Source organism: Rattus norvegicus, chromosome 7 (genome assembly GCF_021556685.1).
Source record: "Rattus norvegicus strain SHRSP/BbbUtx chromosome 7, alternate assembly SHRSP_T2T, whole genome shotgun sequence".
Lineage (NCBI taxonomy): Eukaryota > Metazoa > Chordata > Mammalia > Rodentia > Muridae > Rattus > Rattus norvegicus.
In genome coordinates, this window is record NC_141540.1 from 124,998,962 (window position 1) to 125,020,649 (window position 21,688).

Below are 21,688 nucleotides of genomic sequence, written 5' to 3' on the forward strand. Positions count from 1 at the left end.
TGGAAGCCAGATAGAAGCTCCCAGCTCATTTCTAGATGTGTGTGTGTGTCTGACCCTAGGGAATCCTTGGGGTTGGGTGTGGAGGTGCAAGTGTCACCTCCAAAACCCTTCTCTGACCTGGAGCTTGTAAAGGAGGGATAAAGGATGAGCCATCTCCTCAGAAAGCTCTGATAGTCAGGAAGGTCTTGCGTTTGAGAGAAAGCTGTGGCCATGTGGCTCCTGAGCCTTTCCGATGGACAGGTGCTCTGCTTGCTGGGAAAATTCCCAGGGGAGACAGGGGTGGGGGTGGGGGGGTGGCAGACATGGGTCATGTGGGACCCCTGCTGGTGTCCAGGTGCAGGCTAGTTTAGAGATCAGTCTCTCCCTGTCACCTCCTCTACACAGAGGAGGCTCTGAACCCCCCGGGGGATCTCAGAGGCTGGAAGATGACGACTGAGGACCTGAGAGTGGAGTTGTCACTTCTGTGTTCGGATTGGCCCTGTTTCAGGTTCAGGGGGTTTGAAAAGAGTTGGCTTGGCCTGGGGGAGGTGAGCCTGGGCCAGGTATCTTGGGAGCTGGACAGCTGGTCAGAACACCTGGTCAGGTGCACAGCGTGTGTCTCCCGAGGGGAGAGCCAGGTGCACCAGGACTCAGTCACAGTGCTGGGGACATCTGAGGCCACAAGAAGCCTCCTCTGAGGCTGTACGCACTTCACTTCTTGCCGGCTCTGCATAAGATGAAGCAGGCTATTAGCCAGTGACAGGCAATTAGTTCCGCCCCCGCCTCGCACTTGTGCTGACGCAAGGAGGTCTCCCGGTTACGCGGCTGACAGCCTTAGTTTTGGTACAGTGAGTCCCTGGGCTCCCAGGCATCCTCTTGGGGGAGTAGCACATGGCTGTCCCAGGATTTCTGGTCACTTCTGGCCTCATTGCTCTGCCAGAGTCTGGTCACACTCCTACCATTGGTGCATTGTTTATTTCCACCCAGCATTTACTTTTGGCTTCAGAACACAGTGTTGAGGAGGAAGGTCAAAGCACCCCTTGTCATGTCTGTTTCCTGTCCACAGTCTCCTATGGCGGTCTTTAAGGATGTTCCAGATATCACATCCCCTGTGGTCTTGTTCTCTCACCTCCTGGGAGTCCAGGCCCAACCCTGTGACTCTCTCACTCCCACTCCTCTCAGCCTAAGATGCCTTCCTGCTAAATTACCCAGGGTTCTCTCCTGTGTTGGCTTAACTGTCGCTCACCAGGGATCCCCAGACACAGACCAGCATGCACCCTCCCCACCACCCTTGGGTTGTCTTTGTAATGTCTACAGTCATTTGACAAACTTTGAGCCAGCCCTGCTCCCGGGAGCCTCAGGGTTTGTGTGTGTGCTCCCTTGCCCTGGGACTCTGGTGCAAGTGTTATGCTTGTGGGCACATGGAGACGCATCTTCCCTTCTTCAGGGCTCTTGGAGTACCCTGTAGGCAGCCGCTCACCCCAAGCCTGTATCATATCAGCAGCCCTCCCTGAACCATTGTCGGGTGTGAGGAGGTTCCAAGCCAACAGGCTGATCCCCCTAAGCTGAGCTTTGCTTGAACAAGTTCCCTCAGCCTCCTTGGCCTTCGAGTGCTGTGCAAAGGTGGAGTGTGTCCTCTCTGGTCACTTTGCCCTAAGGCCAGTAAGGTTAAAGGGTGCCCAGCCTCTTCCCATCAGCATCTTGTCCTGCCCGAGGTACAATCAGGTTTTTCTCTCCCTGGAAACCAGTCTCCTGGGAGCTAGGAGGTTAGAGCCTGGTCTCCATAGCAACGCCTTTGCCGGTTGCCTTTTCTCTAGCTAGTGGCCCTTCCTCCCTGGTTCCCCGACTCGGGAGCCCTTTCTGATGCTGGCAGGATCGGGTGGGCAAGGGCTGAGGCTCCCTCCTCATCCCAGGCTCAGTTTGCTGTGACCCAGTCTTTCCCATTCACCACTCCAGCAGAGCAAACCTCTGACCTGATGTTCACACCTTGGTCACTGCTAAAGGATGCGATTCCTGTCAGCCTCCCTCCCAGGCCACCCTGCTCTCGAATCGACTCTAGCTCTGGGTGTTTCTCTTTGCATGTTCTGTTCACTCTGGCTACAATGCCCTTCCTCTTCCCATCTCTCCACCCAGCCTGGCTCAGACTCTTTCTTCCAACCTCTTGCCCATGGGTGCAAACTTGGATGCTGCCAGAGACCAGCCTGACACAGTTGGCCAAACCCCAGAAGCTGAAGGTTATAGGAGGGGACCTGTAGAAAGCAGGTGCCCCCATCCTTGTACTGGGGGCAGCACCTTGATGCCAGGTGGCTATGTAGCTCACTATGGCTCCAGCCTCTGCTTTCAAGAGGAGTCAGAAACATAAATCAGGGAGAACCTTCTAGTCTAAATGAGGCTGAGTTAGGCTCCGGGTACAGATCTGGGACCCTCCTGTCTATGACTTTCTAAGTTACTGACTTCTCCAGTGCAGGAGGGAAGTTGATGGGGACCCAGACATGCGTGGGAGTTGGGCTTGTCCCAATGGCCCCACCCTGACTCTTGATGCTCACAGGGGTAGTAGGGAACAGACGCAGTTGTCCCTGCTTTACAGAGGAAGAGCTCTTTGGCTAGGGAAATGACTTAAAGTCTGTGGGCTTTCAAGTTACACAGTGAGGATCTGAACCCAGCTCTGCCCTGTCCCCACCATCCTTTTTTTTAGAACCTCTGGTCCCTCCTCCTGGCTATGGAGTCACATGGTGGGTCCTCTAGGCCCAGGTAAGCAGCCAGCGTGGGAGGCGCCCAGCAGCCTCCCACACACACTCTGCCTGCCCAGCAGTGGCCCTGCTAAATAAACCAGTGACGTCAAGAGTCTGAGCTCTTGGGGCTTTGCCTAAGCCGCTTTGCAGGGCTGCACCGCTTTGAGAGGACTAAGCTCCTTTTGCCCCTTTACAGATTGTTTTCTGGGGGATAATCTGACTTAGCTGATTATGGAAATGGATGACATCTGGTGCTAACTGAGGGTGGCTTTTTGTCCCCACCAGCCCTTAGAGCAAGGCACTGCCTCCCTTCCCCTGACAGACACATGCTCATGAACACATGCGGACTCAAAAGGCCTCTTCTCTTCACTTAGCTTCTCACCTTCCCCCAGGCTGAGGAAGAGGCCTCAGATTGGATGGAGCTGGAATCTGACACCATCTTGGGGCTAGGTTGGTAGGGGCCTTCTTTTAGACTGTTCTGTTTGGCTCTTCTCCCAGGAACCCTGGCTTTCTCAGCTCACCCCAGCCTTCTTTGTTCCCCTCCTTCTTCTTCCTCAGCAACCCCTATCCCGAGGTGGGACAAGTCTCCCTGTGCCCTTCCCGCCAGAATTCTCTGTGTTGGAGCTGGAAGTGGAAGGCCTCTCTGCTAGCTCCTTCTTAGAAGCACAGTTCCCCAAGAACCGAGAAGACAGAAGTCAGAGCCCAGGTCCCTCTCAGTGCCTCCCCTCCCCCGATACCGCATGCTCTTGGCCCTGGAGTCCTCTGGCCTCTGCTTGACCCGGGCTCCAGTCATCTATCTAAGCAGACCTTTGGGTTAAGAGGGCACCTCTGGAGGGATTCCAGGTTCTTGTGTCCCTGAACAAAGAGTAGAGCCGAGACACACAGTCAGCAGCGAGGGCCGAGGGCCGACTAAGGAACATCCGCTTCCGAGGGAGAAAGTGGCGCCTCCCAGTGCAGAACTGAGGCTTTCCTGTTATGGTAGAGTAGGCTTTCCCCTCCTTTGCATAGCGAGGGTATTTTGGTTCATTTGCATAGAGTAGGCTTTTCTGAGTGTGTGTTTGTCACGTGTAGTTCACACAAACTCATGTGTCAGCACGTCTCACTAGCATTATAATCTGCCCCCAGGGGCGTGCCACACTGATACAATGAGCCCCAGGCCACCCGAAGACACTTTGGAATGCCTGTGTCCTGAGCCAGAGGCACACGCAGATGTTCAGATTTAATTTGTTTTTTGTTGTCATCCCTGGTGGGCTGGGGGTGTCCATTGTGGTTAGGGAGGAGTCTTGGGGTTCCAGTGTTCCCCTTTGTTCCCCAACTTGTTCTTCTTAGATGCTAATTTTGTCCTCGGGTGGCCTCAAGTAGGGAAGGATGGGGACTTCTGTGCTGATTCTTTTCCGGCGGCAGCTTGCACACATGTGGCAGTTAGAGTGAGCAGGTCGTGGTTCACCGGGGAAGAGGGAGGTCATGGTGTACCTCAGGGAGAAGTGAGCCGCCTTGCAGCCCCTCTCTGAGCTTTCCCTGTCGCAGGAGTCAGAGGCAGGGCCAGGAGTAAGAGAATCATCCACCTCTCCTGGAGAGTTAAGAGCTGAAAGTGCAGCAGACAGCATGCAAGGAGAAACTGTATTTTCAAGATGTGCTAAGTACAAGCCTGGGTCCCTCAGAGGAGGTGACCTTGGAGAGCAAACTGGTGGGGGGGTGCAGTGAGGCTCTGTCAAAGACCCTGGGGGCATGTTAGTGCCTGAGGGATGCAGGTGGGCCTAGAGGACATCTTGTAAAGGCTGGGAGACATGTAGGAGCGTGGCCATCTCCTTATACCCATGAGGGAGAGGACGGGCCTTGGTCTAAGAGCATGAGAGGCAGGGTTTTGATGGGCCAGTGGTGAGAAGCTGTCCGGCTGCACTTTTAGAGATTCTGGCTGCGGAGGGAGAGGAGGCCAGTGGAGCTAGAGGCTGTGGCCATCCAGAGGTAAGAGGTGGATCAGGCATGGGGGCAGCAGACCTGTGGCCAAGAGAAGAAGTGGGGGTCACAGTGAGCGTTTAGGAAAAGAGAGTCAGGGATGCTTCGAGTGATGAGAACATGCGGGTGCCCACGTGCGACCTGGTAGCCCATACCCAAAGCTTTCCTGCTACCAAGGCAGCCTCACGCAGCCCTTGTTCACTAGACAGCTTGCGACTTCTGCTTCACTTATGCTCGGGGGCAGGGTCAACCTGAGGGCTCCTCCGCTCTGGCAGAAACCAGAGGGATCAAGCTGGAACCCCAAGGCAGAGCATCCGGGGAGAGCAGAGTGGCTATTTCTAGAGCCGATAGTCGAAGGTTGGGATCAGGGCAGGCGGAGTCCTTTCTAGAACTCTCTGTGTTCTCTCTTGCATGTCACGCAGAGCGGGATGCCTTCGACACGCTCTTCGACCACGCGCCGGACAAGCTCAACCTTGTGAAGAAGGTAGATTATCTCCCTCCCCAGCCTGCCCCCCATGGGACCTGTGCCTTTGCAGACTCTGTCTAGACTCTCTGCAGACCCAAGGCAGGCCCAGATATGGGGATGAGAGAGACCTTTGACATCTCTAAAGTTTGCCTTGACCCCTCTCAGCAATGTGTGCTGTGGCCATGCTCTCTTACAGTAGGGTCATGTAGACCAGACGGAACGTACAGCTTGGTGCTGGCTGGCACTGGGCCATTAAAACTAGGGCTGGCTTAGAGCACAGAGCTCGACACAACCTTTTTTGTGATAGCCATCAGAGGAGGGAGGGTTTGGAGTATGTCAGCCTGCCATATTGGGGGTTCAGGTCAGGGTGTCTGGAGAAGGCTGCTGATGCCCTTACCTCTCTGCCTCGTCAGTCTCTCATCACGTTTGTGAACAAACACCTGAACAAGCTAAACTTGGAGGTCACTGACCTGGAGACCCAGGTAAGCGGGGCTTCGGTGGAGGGTCCCTCTGGCCTATGCTTCTAGCAGCTTTCAACCCAGGTGGGGTGCGGGAATAGGCGGAACCACCTTGTTTCTCTCAGGAGGAGCTCCCAGAGTGTAGCTCACGGTATTGCTCCAGCCCTAGCAAGCTGGATGCTTGGACCCTCTGCTTTCTGGAGCTGTGGCAACCAGAGATGGAAGGCCAAAGCCAGGGGCTCTGCAGGCTGGGAGTCCAGAGTCACAGTGTGGGCAGGCTAGCTCCTTCCCACTCTTGCCACGGCTTCTGCTGCATTTCTGCAGGCAGGGTCCCGTGTTCTCCCATCCATAGATGTGTTTCCTCCATCTTCTGTGGCCTCCTCCTGTGTCTGCATCTGTGTCTGCACGTCTGCGTGCTGCACAAGGTTGTCTGTGCCCGTCTGCTTCCCCGAGTTAGGGTCCAGAAATGGATGCCTGAGAGCAAGGAAATGTCATGCTTGAATAGAGCCCACCCTCAGGACACAAGGGCAAACTGAGACCCTGTGTCCAAATGATGTCACAGGCACAGGGTCTAGGGATTAGGATTCCAACTTATTTTGGAGAGAGACAGTTCAACTTTTAGCATTCATCCAACCCTGTCACATGTCCTTTGTTGTGAGGGTCCCTGAGTCTAGAACGTTCTGTGCCCTCTGCTTCAGTGGGGGAGACACGGTGGCCTCACGTTTGATCCCGTGACAGTGTGGAAATAATGCCCCATCCGACCTGGGGCCAGCAAGATGGCTCAGCTGGTAAAAGTAATTGCTGAAGAAATCTGATGACCTGAGTTTGATCCCCAGGGACACACAGAGTAGAGGGAGACAACTGGCTCCTGCAAGCTGTCCTCAAATTACTTAGGGACTGTGACACTAACCTGATGCCCTGCCCCATATGTCGTACATGTTACAGGAATAGTAATAAAATTAGCCTCCATTTGGGGACTAGGGACCAAACACTTCTGCCATCTATCTGTACTTCAAACACTCCTTCCTCAAGTCAGACGCGCCCTTGTGGTGTGGTGACCGTCTCCAAGCACACAACATGCCTGGAAGGCCCAACTGAATTTTCCCCAGCTTAGTTGTGTGGTTGGGTTTTGAGCTGGAATCCATGGTGCAGACATCCCTAATATGCTGTTGATCCCTCCTAAACCCCTGGGCATTTTCTTCTATTGCTTCCTCTTTCTTTAACTTCTCTCATTTGCTTTTCTAATTAAAAAAAGTAATTCAGGTTCATCGTAGAAATGTCTGAAAATGAAGATAAAGAAAATAAACAAAAGTTGCCCTCATCTATCACCCCCAGGGCGCTGCACCCCTGGCTTTGTTCCAAGCACTTCTCCTGGGTATTCTGGGTGTAGGCCGTGTGGTCTGCAAGACAGTGCAGATTGTGTGTGTGTGTGTGTGTGTCTGTGTGTCTGTGTGTGTGTCTGTGTGTGTGCGTGCACGCCTTGCCTGTGCATGTATGTGTGTGTGCTTTGCAAGCTCATCACTTATTCTTGGCTGTTTGCTCATGCAGCACACTGGCTGTGTGACACTTTAGATTTTCTGAAGCTCGGGAAGCTAAAGTGGAAAGCTGTCTCCCTCCCTCCCTGCTGTCCCCCCACCCGCAACTCCGCCTGGGTCTGTTTCAAAGTGCTCATGCATAAAACAACACACTCCCGTTAATAACAGTCGATCACACCGGACAGCTGTTGTGTAATGCGTTGTTTTTTTTTTTTGTTTTTTGTTTTCCTCCCTAAATACATGGGCATCTTCTTGCGAGAGATGGATGTCTCTGTCTGAAGCTATTTTGCTGTTCAGTCTGTCAGTTATATTGATCCTCTCCCTCTTTCCCTCCCTCCCTCCGTCTCCTCCAGACAGGGGATTCTCCTTTGCCCTGGGTTCACTTTGTAGCTCAGGTTGGCCTTAAACTTTTGGTCATCCTCCTGCCTCAGCCTCCTGAGTGCCAGGGTTATAGACACGCACCACTATGCCTGGCACTGTTTTTTATCAACAATAGCCTTCGTGGGTTGGGAGTGCAGCTCAGTTGGTAGCATTTGCTGAGCGTGTTCAAGGCCCTTGGTTCCCTCCCCAGCCCTGTTGAAATAATTCCCTTCCCTTCAGGTGTGAGGCCTGCACTGGAGTAAAGCAGCCCTGGGATTGGATGCTGCATGGCAGGCGAACAGCCCAGTTATTTGTGCCCTGTCTGTTTCCTCAGGGGGTTAACATCTAGAAATGAAATCAGACACGGAGTTGTAGGCACAAAGCAGCACGCACCATGAGGCCTCCGAAGGTCTGGTCATGGAAACTGGCACTGTGTGGGCAGCTAACCCACGCCTGCTGTAGCCCGTCCAGCATCTCTTATGTGACCCTGCAGAACACACAGCCAGGGTGCCATTGCTCAGGGGAAAAATCTGCATTTTTTGCTTGTTTTTCTTTTCTTTTTTTCCTTCCGGGCTACCATACAATGTAAGGTTGGTAAAGTCTGCTTTAGCTGTCCCTGGAATCCACTTAAATCTGTGCTTGGTGGCTGGTCCCCGAGTGGTCTCCTAGAAGGCCTGCCACCTGCTAACCAATGACTTGATGCCCTTTGCTTGTTAGAGATGATTTCCCCCTAGGCTCCTGGCTTTTAAAATCAGGCATTTGTGATGTTCCCTTTTCCATGTAAACGCCGTCGGGTGAGTGTCTCCAGAGGGACGCCTGCCCTGCTTCAGGCTCTCACTTACCTATTTGGAGTCTCTGGAAGCTGAAGGCCTCCAAGGCTTCCCATCCCTCTTACCTCTCCGGAGTTCAGCCTGGGCATCCCGGAAGTCTGGTGGAGGTGTTCTGTGGGCATGCCATTCTCTCCCGGAGTCACTGGCAATGAGTACCGGTCCCATTGGAAGCTGCCTTTTGCATGTTAATAGGTTTTTAAGGGCCAAATTCAGGGCCCAGCAAAATGGTTCATCAAAATGGTCAGTGAAGACACTCGTTTCCAAGCCTGACAACTTGAGTTTGATCCTGACCTCCACATGTGCACCATAGTGTGTGTGTGTGTGTGTGTGTGTGTGTGTGTGTGTGCACAAATAAATAAAAAAGAATCAAGGGAGATGGAGAGATGCCTCAGCAGTCAAGAGAAGTTGTTGTTCTTGTAGAGGAAGGACCTGGGTTTGGTTCCTAGTGCCCACACAGTGGCTCACAACCATTTTTAATTTCCAGGGGATCCAATGTCCTCTTCTGATTTTTGTGGACATTAGGCATGCATATAGGTACATACATACATACATACATACATACATACATACATACATACAGATAGAACACTCATACACAAAAAAATTCTAAAAAAATTTTAAAAATAGATTCAAACTCAAGACTTCTGAATATTTCTTGCACAGTAGTGAGGTTACCAGCTGTCTTAGTTAGGGTTTTACCACTGTGAACAGACACCAGGACCAAGTCTTATAAAGGGCAACATTTAATTAGGGCTGGCTTACAGGTTCAGAGGCTCAGTCCATTATCATCAAGGTGGGAACATGGCAGCATCCAGGCAGTCATGGTGCAGGAGGAGCTGAGAGTTCCACATCTTCATCTGAAGGCTGCTGCAGAAGACTGACTTCCAGGCAGCTAGGATGAGGGTCTCAAAGCCCACGCCCACAGTGACACGCTTCCTTCAACAAGGCCACACTGACTCCAACAGGGTCACACCTTCCAATAGTGCCACTCTCTGGGCGGAGCATACACAAACCTTGTCTACTTTAAGCAGTGAAGATGTATAAGTCACCATAGTTAAAATGGTTAAACAGGGGAAGAAGTCAACAGAAGTTGGGGTGTGAGAGGACAGGTGCCATGTGACCTACATGTGTGAGGTCCCCCAAGAATAAAACCCCTAGAGACAGAGGCCGATGGTTCATATTCCTGTTATCAGTTCCCGTCCCCACACAGCTCACAACTGTACGTAACTCCATTTCCAGGGTATCCAATACTTTCTTTGGACCTCTGTGGGCACATGTGGTACATATACACATGTACACACAGGGAAAAAACTTTCATTCATATAAAGTAAATCTTAAAAAGTATTAAAAACTGTTTTAAACGGTTAATTTGGTGTAATAAATCTCAGGCACTAATTGCTACCTTTGCAAATGGAGCTGTTGCTTCTTCCTGGCTTGCTCAAAGAGGAACATAGGTGTCGAGAGTGAGGTCCTTTGTTCTGTACCCCTGGTCCCCTCTTGTGGTGTCTTAGGGCACTGGCCTCCTCTCCTCTCCCCTTCCCTCCCCTCCCTTTCCTTCCCCTCTCCTCTCCTCTCCTTTTTTCCTTTCCTTTTCTTCAATGAATTTATTTATTAATTTTTACATCCAGATTGCTGCCCACCCTGTCCTCTCCCCTTCCCCCCTGTTCCCCCAACCTGTGGCTTCTTTTCTTGAACTCTGTTGAGGGTTCACAGGATAGGGTGGGACTGCTGGGTCGAGTTGGGGTCCTGGAGCGGGCACTGCAACCTATAGGGTAGTCCCGCATTCTCCTGCACACACGTAGGGTGTCTGTCCATCTCACTCATGCCCCAGAATTGTCATTGAGTTTTGCCTGCAGTTTGCAGATGGTGTGTACCTGGTTCTACTCCTGGGCCTCCTTGAAGACTACTTTGTCCCCCTCCACAACTTCTACCTGACTCCTGACAGCTTTGACCAGAAGGTAAGTGTCCTGTTTCCTGGGAGTGGCCCCAGCCATGCTCACTGGGGTAGGTAGAAGGAATGTCCCTTGCTGACAATGAACAACTGTGTTACTGTCTATCCAAAGTTGGTGTCATCTGAGGCTCCGTGTGTGTGTGTGTGTGTGTGTGTGTGTGTGTGTGTGTGTGTCTGTGTGTGTGTGTGTGTGTGTCTGTGTGTGTTTATCGGTATCCTTTAGAATGTGAAGCCTCACAACATCTGGGATTCAATCTGAGCTCCCTGGAGACAGACTGGGAAACCCCTTTGTGGCGTGCATGCCACTATATGATGCAAGTGTGTTGCTTGGTCATGTCCCTAACATGTCTTTCCCCCAGGTTAATATTGTTTTTAATGATGCTGGTCATAGCCCCCTTGGTTTCGCTGTTTTGGGAGCCTCCAAATGTCATGTCCCAGGATGACACATGTGGCTTTGCAGCACATGCCTCCTGTTATGTCAATTTTCTTTTATTTTTCCTCCTGCCACACTGGGCTTTTTCTCAAATATTTACAATAGTCCTTCTGAATCTTCTGGGGACCAGATCCAGGGCCCCCTTGGGTACCGAAGCAGGCAGATGCTCAAATCCCACAAGTGAAGTGTTGCATAAAGCATAAAGCCTACGCACTTCCTCCCGTAGATGTTAAATCCTGTCTGGTGGCTTATGATACTTAATGCAAATATGCAAATGATGTGCAAAGTAGCTGCATTCTGTATTGTTAGGGAGCAATGGTGGAGGTTCAGTATGCTGCAGAGTCCCCAGACACTGTCTATCTAAAGTTGGTGTCATCTGAAGCTCCGTGTGTGTGTGTGTGTGTGTGTGTATGTGTGTGTATGTGTCTGTATGTCTATATATGTGTATGTTCCTGTGTGTATCTATACATGATTGTGTGTGTCAATGTGTGTACGTATGTATATGTGTATATGTATATACATTTATGTGTCTGTGTATAAGCATGTGTGTCTACATATGTATATATATGTCTCTGTGTTCATGAGTGTATATATACTCATGTATGTATATATATGTATGTGCATTCATTTTATAAGTATGCATGTCTATGTATGTGTGTATATGTGTTTCTGTATTTATGTATGTGTGTATGTATCCTCATATACGCCTGTTTGTGTATGTGTGTGTATGTATGTGTTTGTGTGTATACATGTCTGTGTATATGTGTGTGTGGTGGGACTGTGTGTATGCATGTATATTTTATTTCTGAGCTTTGAGCCAGCCTTGAGCATGCCCCCGTATCTGCTCTTCCCATGCCCTCCGTCCTTCCCAGGCTCTCTGCAGTGAGGTCTGTCACTGAAGAGTTAGTGCTTCACTTCTGGGGACTTGGCAGAGACTAGTCTGGGTTGCTTGGGACTCATGGCACCTGCCACTTTATTTTTCCAAAGTGCGAGGCCCATGAGGTACGGAGGCAGACGGTGGCAACCGCAGTGGGAGCCAGGGTGACAGCCGAGAACGAACGGGCCAGTGTTTATCAATCTGCCGGTTCCTGGCACCAAGCAGTCTGTCTGCTCATGGCCAAATGCCGTTCCTATCGTGCCTGTGGAGATAGAATTGGACAGATTAGAGAGGTCTTGGCATGCTGGAGTCCATATTGGGGATGGAGGGAGAATGAATACAGTGAGGATGAACGGTACAGAGCTTGTTAGGACCACGGAGCTCCTGGAGTTGTAGAAACCAGAGGTCAGACTGTCTGGTGAACAGGTTCTTGCATATTCAGACCACTATGTGGCTGTATTAAGGAGGCTGCTGGGAACAGTGGATTTAACCAGTAGAACTGGGTCTTTGTCCAAACAAGGCTTTGTCCAGATGGCAGAAGCCACGTTCCTCAGCTTGGCTTTCTCTCTTTGAAATCAGGATGAACAGCCATGCAGGTCACTGCCCTGCCCTACAAATCAAGGAAACCTCTGGTGATGAGCATACAGGGAGACGGGAGGTCAGGGTGTTGGACTGTGCAGGCACATGGGGCCTCCTCCTCAGGCAGGCATGAGGATTGGGTCCCTTTCTTACACATTCACATATTTATTCTGACCTCTTCCTCTTGGGGGTCATGGTGAGGGCCACCATGGCAGTGATTGTCACACCTCTATAAACCTTGACCTGTCTTTGTCTCCTGGTCCCAAGGGCTGGGAGGACCGTACACCGGACTGAGGCAGGCAGTTTCTCTGATCAGCTCTGAGACCTGAAGCTGAAGGTCCTTTGTTCTGGCCCCAGGCATCTTGGTGGCATCTCAAGAATGTTGAAGGAGGCAAAGATTTGGCAAGCAGAGTGGGGGTGTGTAAGGGGTTCTCCCTCAAGCAATAGCAGAATCATTAACCAAAGATCTTGGGCTGGGGAGTGTGGCTCAGTTGGTAGAGTACCTGTCCAGCAAACACACGCCCTGGCATTGTATAAACAGGCACAGTGATAAACATTGGTAATCCCAGCACTCGAGAGGCAGAAGCAGGAAGATTAGAAGGTCAAAAGCTATCTTCCTGTACTTAGTTTGAGGATAGCCTGGGCTAAATGAGAATGTTTCAGAAAAAAACAAAAAAACAAAACAAAACAAACAAACAAACAAAAAAAACCACAAGGCAAAAGCAAGCGTTAGGTTGGAGGAGTAGCTTCAAGGCAGAGAGCATTTGCCAACTGCACAGGAAACCCAGGATTCACTCTTAGCACTGGGGTGGGAGTGGGGGGTGGGGCTGGAGTGAACCACAAGACTGGGCAACCCTGTGGGTTCCTGCCTTCTGTTAATGCATAACGGACATGGCTGGCATTCCTGGCTCACTCAGGGTGGAGTGACAGACAGTGTACCATTGGAGAGACAGTTGGTCACTGTGAACCCTGAGGCCTGTCCAGCTGGCGGCTACGCACTTGCTGGTTTGATGGTCCGTCTTCCATCTTCCTTTGCTCAGGGCAGGTCTGGTTGGCCTTGACTCCTGTAGCCTTTAAATCAGACAAAGAGGCTCCCACTTGGAGCTTCTCCAGCCGACGTTAGCAGAATGGAAGCCTCAGTTGAGTGTCCAATTGGATGGGCAGGGCAGGGTGATTAGGGGCCAGGGCCAGGGGCCTCCATGCTGGTCCTTGAGCTAACCTCAATTCCAACAGGGTCCCCAATTACCTCAAGGGCCGGTTACCCCACAGAAACACAGCCAGGAATGCCCGGATCGCACAACTCTTTAGTTATCTGACCAGGTAGCACAAAGCTGCCCTGTGTTCAGAGGAGCACCCTGAGGGGCTGAGCGCCTTTGCCAGGGACTTGTCTTCTCTCAGCCTCAGTCTCCCTCTCTGTCATTTCTCACCGTGTTGTAGATTCTGGCTCAGAGGGAGCACTTGGCTAGGATCCTGTGTGGGGGGAGGGCAGGCTGGGAGCTGCCATTCTTCCATCGAACCCAGATCTCTGATTAGGGGAAGAGGAAATGTTGAGTTATCCCTGTGTGTGCTTTTCCCTGTGTCCCGTCCCGTGTCCTAGCGGGCTTTGTACAAAGAGAAAGAGTCAGTTCTGTGTAGAAGGAAGCATTGGGTGAACATGGTCGGGTGTTGGGGGGCGTGGACCTTAATGTCACTGACCCTGCTCCTGTCTTACCCCTGGCAGGTGCACAACGTGGCCTTTGCCTTTGAACTGATGCTGGACGGGGGACTCAAGAAGCCCAAGGCACGCCCTGAAGGTAACAGCCCACCAGAGCAGCTCAGAGCGTAGAGAGAGAGACAGCAGGAGGCAGGGTGGCCCCAGGCAGCCTTCAAGTCCTGTGGATAGATGGCAGGCATCTTCCCGCTGCATGTGTAGTCCACACTTTCTATTTCTTTTTGCAGACGTCGTGAACTTGGACCTCAAGTCCACTCTGCGGGTCCTTTACACACTGTTCACCAAGTACAAGGACGTCGAGTGACAGAGCAGCCGATTCTTCAGGGACAAGTTTTAGACAAGAAAAAAATGGTCGTGTCCATCCACAGTCCCTGATTTCCCAGGAACCGTCTCCTCAGGGAGGCCTCAGGCTTCCCAGGTCTAGCTGTGTAATGCCTCTGCTCTCTGCTCCCTGCCTGGTTTGGTTTTAAACCCTTTTCCCTTGTGGTTCCCTAGCTGATTAGATCATTGAGAACTTGGTGCTTCAAACACCCACTCCAGTTTGAGGCCTCACTTCCTCTTTTTCTCTGCCTCCCCTGAAGATGAAAGAGAACAAAGGCCCAGCCTAGCCCTCAGCTGGAAAGGGCTGTCCACCTGTGCTCCAACCCACGGAGCAATTACAGCAACAGCCCTGGCTCCAGGGACTCCGCCCCATTTGTCCTCAGGAATCCCCTGGGCTGGGCTCTCCCTGGAAGCAGGGTCTCGCCTCAGTAAAAAGATCCTCTCGGGTTTTTTTCTTTCCTGAATCTCAGAAGATTTAGACTCCTGACATGTGTCTCCACCCCCATCCTGTCTTGCGGTTTGCTGATTTTTAACTGACCTTTTACATGAACTCTCAGGACCCAGAATGCCTTGGGGCCCCAGGGCAGCTTGTACAAGGGCATGTCTGGGTCTCTTGCTGGCTCTGAACATGCAGCTTGAGCCGGCTCGGAGTTGGAACCTTCCATCTCTGAGGCCCTGTTAGGGAATGGATACATTTTTAGAGACTTTACAAGAGGGAGGGAATCCATTATGAGGGCTGCCTGACCACAGGCTACCGGCAGCCAGAATTACAGAGGCGTGCGTCTGGCAGCTCTGGAGGCTGAGAGTAGGAGACAGAGGTGCTGGCAGGTTGCCTCTCTCTGCCTTCACACCATTCCTCCTCCTGTATTAGTCTCCTCTTCATTTCGAAGTGGAACCATCCCCTGTATGACCTTGATGACCCCATGATATCTGCAAGACCCCCGTCTCCAAGTGCAGCCTCCCTCCAACCAGCCAGGAGTAGGTTTGTGGGGTGTGTCTTAACTGGCAGTGGGACATACGAAATGCCCACATCCCTCATAGATGCTGCTGGCATCCTCTGCAACACAGCCTATGAGAGAAAACCCTGTTGCTCCTCAAGCCATTCATCACTCACTCCCCTTGACTCTGGAGGTGGGCTGGCTCTTGTCTCAGGAATCCTGCTTCTATGGTTCACTCCCCCTCTCATGATACTCCTCCCTCTCACCTGCCATATGACAGGATCCGTGCAGCTACAGGGAGCCTTCCTTTCCTGATCCCCACCTTACCACAAACCGGGGCTGTAGGGTGAGGTGTTGATACTGAACTGAACACCAACAGTGAAGTTCCAGAAAACAGTTTAATGTCTCCCCTTGCTTCCGCTGTTGCTAAGCTGGGGACAGGGCTTGGAATAGCCGCTCTGGTGAAGGAGGCTTCCCAGTAGGGGAGAGAGATAATTAAAACGGCATTACCGTGTCTCCCCGTGGGATGCGGTGACATTAAAGAGCCACACTGACAAAATATCCGGGACTGGAAGGTTCTGTGCCGCTTTCCTCACAGGCTCGGAACCACTGCAGCATCTGGGAGCTGCTGGGTCCGGTTTGTTCTGCTCACAGGTGGTTTGGGGCGGGGAGCTTGGTGCTGCTGAAGGGAAGGATTGTCCTGGGAAGGGTGGTGGTTCTCTGGGATTCCCTATCTGGAGGACACATGTCCCCCTTGGAACCCAAGCAGGCTCCTCTGCCTGGTCCTGTCTGCAGGACTCGGGAAGCCAGGGTTCCATGAAGGCGTGACCTTCCCCATTGACTGAGCATGGAAGTGTGGTTCTTACACACCAGCGAAGGGCTGTCCTCGCTGTCTCTTCCTATGGAGTTGGCATTCAAACCATAGTCTGGACAAAGGCACCAATAAGTAAGATTTCTAGGCCAACTCCAGGGTCACCCATGTAAGGCAAGGCTTTCTTGACAGAAAAAAGGGAGTACCCCCTCCATGTAACCAGTGCCCACCCCCAAACTTTCCCACAGTTCTCCCTGGGGTCCCCTGGAATGCAAAAACCTCTCTTTGAGCTGCTAATTCAAGGAAGTTCTGGAACTTTCTACTGCTTGGATCTTCATTCTCTTCTGATACTGTTTGTTTGAAGAGAGGTCTGGTCAATGAAACTGGTAGAAATGTCATCATCTGTCACTCCCTTGGGGTCTTGAGGAAGGGACAGGCAGGTCTGCATTCCTGCCCCCAGGTCTGCAGGCCAAGGCTGGAGCTGCTCCCTTTTGTCCTGTACTGATTGGCGCATCCCCTCCAGCTCTCCAGACCTCTGTGGACCTCCAGGCAGCTCTCGTGCCCACTTTGCACCCAGTCGTGCAAGCCCTGAGCTCACGGGCCCCTGCATCCTCATCGCAGGCCAACCAACAAAGGGGGAATCTTATATCCAAGCAGCCAAATTGGTGACGCCCCCCTGTGCAGTAATACTTCATTGTCTTTTTAATTGTTTGAAGCAACGTGTCCTTTGGATTTCTGGATATTAAATAAAAACCACTAAACCCCCGGCTGTGCTTTGATCAGACCCTCCTGGCAGACAGCAGGGACAGCGTGCTTGCGACAGCTCAAACTCGTGGCTTCCTGTGCCAGACATTCAGGCGGGAGACGGAGCTGGGGGGTGTCACAGTGTGCTCCGAATTACTCTAGTTATGAGCTCCGATACACCAGCTGGCCCCTGGCTCTTTGCAGAGCTGCTTCACACACATTTCCTGTCCGTTCTCCCTGCCCAGAGCTGGGACTGCATCACTTCACATTGCCAGGCTGGCTTGAACTCTCCCTCTGATGTTCCCAGGCGGAGTCTGATAAAAGATATCGGTGAGGAGCAGGAGGGATGGGGGATGGGCTCCCCTGCTCTCTCTGTGGAAGGAGTAGGAAGTCGAAGCCAGCCTGTGATGGCAACCTTAACTTGGCATTTTGTTCCCCCCTCCTTTGAAGAAGTCCCATGCTTCTGGTCCATTTTCTCTACAGAGTGATGCTCACTGGGAAACAAAGAGTTCAAGGCCAGCCTGGGCTACATAGTTCAGGGTAGCCCTAGCTATAGAGTGAGAGCCTGTCTCAAAACATTTTCCCCTGCTCACAAATGCATAGCTGGCCTGGACAGCAAGCGACTAATACTATTTAAACAGACAGAGTTGGGAGATAGCCCAAGGGTAAGGTGCATGTTGTATAATTGGGAAGACCTGAATTTGAATCTCCAGCTTTATTTATTGGGTGAGGTATTGGGAGTCCATGAGAAAGACTCTCTGGAAACTCAAGGGCCAGCTACCCTGGTGAACACAGCACGGAACATCAGAATCCCTGAGAGCTGACATCCGAGGCTGATCCCTGACTGCTCGCACATGCTATGACGTTTGTGCACCCTGATTCACAACAAAAAGGAACATGTGTGCACACACGTAGACTCTTTTAAAAGGCTAGCTAAAAATGTCACACTGTGGCTGGGAAGGATTTAGGCGTTGGATGGTTTCTTGGGCTCCAGCCCAGCATTGTTTTTCAGTGACTGCTGGTAGGTTAATTCGCCAGAGCCTTCCAATTCTGAAGGAGAGAAACCAGCCATCTCCAACACCGTGTCCCTAGGCGATGTGTTGTAATGTCTGGCTATGGTTTGCTTCTCACAACTCTGAGCTACCAGCCTGTTGGGGAGGCTTGGCTTGCAACTGGCGTCCTACAGTTCACTGGACAAGAAAGAATTAGTGTTCCCAAATGTTACTGTGCTCAGTCTGGGACACCCTGAGGTAAACTGCCAGTTCCTGGGGTAGTCAGTTCATCTTCTTTTGTATTATCTGTTACTCTTGATGAAGGGGGCGGGATCTTTCCTCAGCAGTCGGGGCCACAGATCAGTTGGTAGAATCCTTGTCTAGATACTCCAGGTCTCTGTTAGGAAGCTGAGACAGGAAGAGAGCCTCGAGTTGAAGAGCAGACCGGACTACAACATCAAGCCCCAACACTATAGATCACACACGGTGGCGTAGGTCTATCATCTCAGCACCAGGGGGATGGAGGCTGGGAGATGAGGAATTCAAAATTACCCTCTGCTGTACAGTGAGTTCAAACTAACCTGGGCTACATGAGACCCTGTTTAAGGAATAGGTAGGGGTGTGTGTGTGTGTGTGTGTGTGTGTGTGTGTGTGTGTGTGTGTGATGTCTTAGTTCGCTTTCTATTGCTGTGGTAGATACCAGAGCCAACCTGGAGGAAAAAAAAAGGATTTAATTCAGCTTCTAATTTACCTGACACTTTCACTGAAAGAAGTAAGGCAGGTTCTAAAGCAGGGCAGGAACCTGGAGGCAGGAACCGAAGCAGAGGCTGTAGAGGAATGCTGCTTACCGGCTTGCTCTTCATGGCTTGCTCAGCCCTCTTATAAAATCCAGCAACACCTGTCCAGAGGTGACACTGCCCACAGTGGGCTGGCCCGTGTCCCATCAATTATTAATCAAGAAAATGTCCCACAGGTCAATCTGATAGAGGTGTTTTCTCAATTGAGCCTTTCTCATCCCAGATGACTCTAGTATGTGCCAAGTTGACTCAAGAATGTGTCAAGTTGGGGGGAAAAAAACTTCTAAAGATCACATGCTAGACACTAATGATTTGAGACCAGCTGTGACATGTGATCCTCCAGGGACCTTCTGATTGGTTATTCTCATAGGGTCTTTTCCTAGGGTGTAGGGGGTGTCCTAATTGATCAGAGTCAGCTGAGTTCTGGATCAGGAGACTGTATGGATGGCTCCTAGTCAACTAGGGTGACAGAGCGCAGCACGGTGTGGTTAAGCATGTAAAGGAGCTCAAAGCCAGCTCAGAAGAGGACACAGAGCTGAGGGCTCCACAGGTTGCCCAGGCTTTTGTATCCCTTTTTTTTTCCTCACAGAAATGTTTTATTCCATTCTCCTGGGCTGTCTGTTGTCAGACTCCCCAGTTCAGGAGTCTCTGGGCTTGTGTGGGGTCCCTCCTTCCTTTGTCACCACCAGTCTGGGGATTGTGACCACAGGGAATTCAGACCAGGAAGGGGACACATGTTGTGACCTGTGCAACCTTTCCCAGGCTAGAGCCGGGATGCTGCTAACCTCGGACAATCTCTTAGAGCTGGGAAGGTGAGGCCTGTTGTAGAGCCCCCGCTTCAGCTTCATCACCATCAAGGGTGGTCTTTGCACTGGGCAAGGTGTGGGGACCCCTATGCTGGTCCCACACAGAAGGAACTATTTACTGAACATCTATGCTGTGCCACACTTGCTCATGAACTCCAGTGATGAGGGACGGTTGGAGTCTGGCCTGGTGTGTATCTCTCTGCACTGAACACATGGAACATTTTGACTCACTGGCTTTGTGGACCGACATATCAAATGACTTGTAGTGCCTGGTGAACAATTCAGCGTCCACGGTTGCTTGGGGTACGGTCTCAGTTTTGTTTTCTGTTGTTATGACAAAATGTCTTAAGATGGTAATTTATAAAACACGGAGGTGGTTTGGCTCCTGGTCCTAGAGGTTGGGGAGTGCGTTCTCCAGTGGAATTGACATCAGTTATGGCCTTTCCAGGACAAGAGGGTAGAGCACAGTTTATGGAGACGTAGAATAAAGGTTCTAGCTTAGGTCCTCCCTTTTCTTACAGCACCAAGCCTGAAAACCCCACTTTCAGAATATCATCTAATCCTGTCTCTTTCCCTTAAGCCCCACCTCCAAACACCATTAGCATGTGACTGGGGATCAGTCTCAACTTGTGAACTTTTGGTGAGGGACACGTTCAAACCACAGCCTGCTCAAGTTTTAGTCTATCCTAAAACTTGCTAGCAAGCTGTCTGGGGCGTGGGTCAAGTTTCTCAACAGGAGGAAGTTGTGAAATAATTGGGCACCATTGCACCCACAGCTCTGAAGACAGGACTGAGACATCTGCACTAACATCCTCGTGCACTCTGCGCTCAGGAGCCTCTGTGGACCCACTGGCTCAGAAGAACCGGGTGCCTGGGCTGTGGTCACTACCGCTAGGGTCAGTTATAGACCTCTCTCCCCAGCAGGCAGCCTCGCAAGCACTGAGGTCCAGGCATTGGCATATGTGGCCTTGGCGTCCAAGGAGCCTCTATCACCAAGCACACAAAGCCTCTTCCTCAGCTGCAAGAGAAGGGTCAACCCCTACAGTTTCATTTGGGAGGGATTGTCCTTAGATTTCTAGACAAGTAGATCTCTAGAGGGTCATGGACTAGCGTACAGGTGTCCCCACAAGGCATCTAGAACAGGGCTGCCCACTGTTGCCATGACAGGGGGGGTCTATGAACAGAAATAGAAAGTTCAGAGCACACTGGATGTATAGATAATCTCTTATAGGTTCAATGACGAGCTTGAACCCTCTGACTGCCCTGTGCACCAGGGGGAGCAATGCATTAGCACACTGCGAGCCATGCGTACGTGGGAAGCTTACCTGCTACGACCTGTCCACGGGCTCCTGTTGACTTGATAGCAGTCATAAGAGAGAAGAGCTAGGTGTCTCGTAGAGGAGGCCCTCTCTGCTGCAGCCTCTGCGTGTGTGTGTGTGTGTGTGTGTGTGTGTGTGTGTGTGTGTGTTCATGCACGCATGCGCCTGTGTGTATTGCCTGTCCTGAGAGAGCGCCTGTCTTCTGGGCTGATTTAAACAAGAATCCCACGTGCTGACTGAGCTTCAGGGGAAGAGCTGAGGGTCTGGTAAGAAGGTCGCATGGAAGCAGCTGATGTCCTTGGAGTTCTCCTGGCGAGGCTCCCTCTGGATCTTTCTCTGAAGAGGCAGTGGATGCACCCTTGGAGCTTCGATCTGTCTTTCAGATTGGGCAAAGATGGAGATCTCAGGGCCTGGCCTTGTTTTGTTTTTTAAAACAAATGCTTTACCCCGCCCCCAGGGGAGCAAGCCATTCTGTGGACCCTGGTCTGGGACTGGTTTAATATGATCCTCTGTTACTGGTAGCTGCACTCAAGGCTACTGGACTGGCTTAGCTTTCTCTGCTGTTGAGTGAGTCGATCCTCAGTGGTTGGTCATCTGTTTCCGTGCTGGATCAATTGTCCCCAGCCTGATGGCTCTGGGCTAGACCCTGTTGAGCACAGCCCTGACCCTTACCACAGTGCCCAAATTCATTTCCTCCCACCGGTGTAATCTTAGCCCATTCCTCACCCCCATTCCATGCCCTGGGGTAACACACCTTCCTGTGCGGACTCTTGCCTTGGCAGTCTGGCTTGCTTCGCCCAAAGGGACAATAACAAAAAGTGACACTAAAGGAGATTTGAAGAGTCTCTGGGCTCTGTCTTCCCTGCTGGGGAATGAAGGTCATGCAGTCAACAGCCATAAACCCTGCTTAACCGGAGCCTGGAAGAGAAGCTCTTATAATCAGCTGCCAGCTGGCTACATCTGTGGAGAGAGCCAGTCAGGGCCGCGCTAGCCAGCCCAGCCCTGCTCAGCTTACTCAAAACTGTACAGTAAAGAGGGGCTCTATCAGCTCCCAGACTGAATGGTTCCTATGACATTGTGAGTCTGGAGGTGT

At 51.5% G+C, this 21,688-nt stretch overlaps 1 protein-coding gene and 1 long non-coding RNA gene across 11 annotated transcripts in view; one reads left to right on the top strand and one right to left on the bottom strand.

Moving 5' to 3' along the window:
- The window catches only part of Parvb (parvin, beta), an 87,071-nt gene extending 70,369 nt beyond the window's left edge, over nucleotides 1–16,702 (top strand). For 9 of the 10 annotated variants that reach the window (XR_015624265.1, XR_015624268.1, XR_015624266.1 and 6 more), the window contains 5 exons: nucleotides 5,090–5,151; nucleotides 5,547–5,615; nucleotides 10,173–10,274; nucleotides 13,877–13,949; nucleotides 14,095–16,702. Coding sequence is in view for 6 of the 10 variants with exons in the window: in XM_087558272.1 (XP_087414398.1) it covers nucleotides 5,090–5,151; nucleotides 5,547–5,615; nucleotides 10,173–10,274; nucleotides 13,877–13,949; nucleotides 14,095–14,171 (383 nt within the window). In the remaining 4 variants the exon portion in view is untranslated. 10 annotated transcript variants of the gene reach the window in all.
- On the bottom strand, nucleotides 15,784–20,788 carry LOC148004905 (uncharacterized). Its single transcript, XR_015624905.1, has 2 exons — nucleotides 20,602–20,788; nucleotides 15,784–18,199 (listed from the first exon to the last, which is right to left on the bottom strand). It is a non-coding gene; the product is annotated as an uncharacterized LOC148004905 (long non-coding RNA).
- Nucleotides 20,789–21,688: the final 900 nt, after the last annotated feature.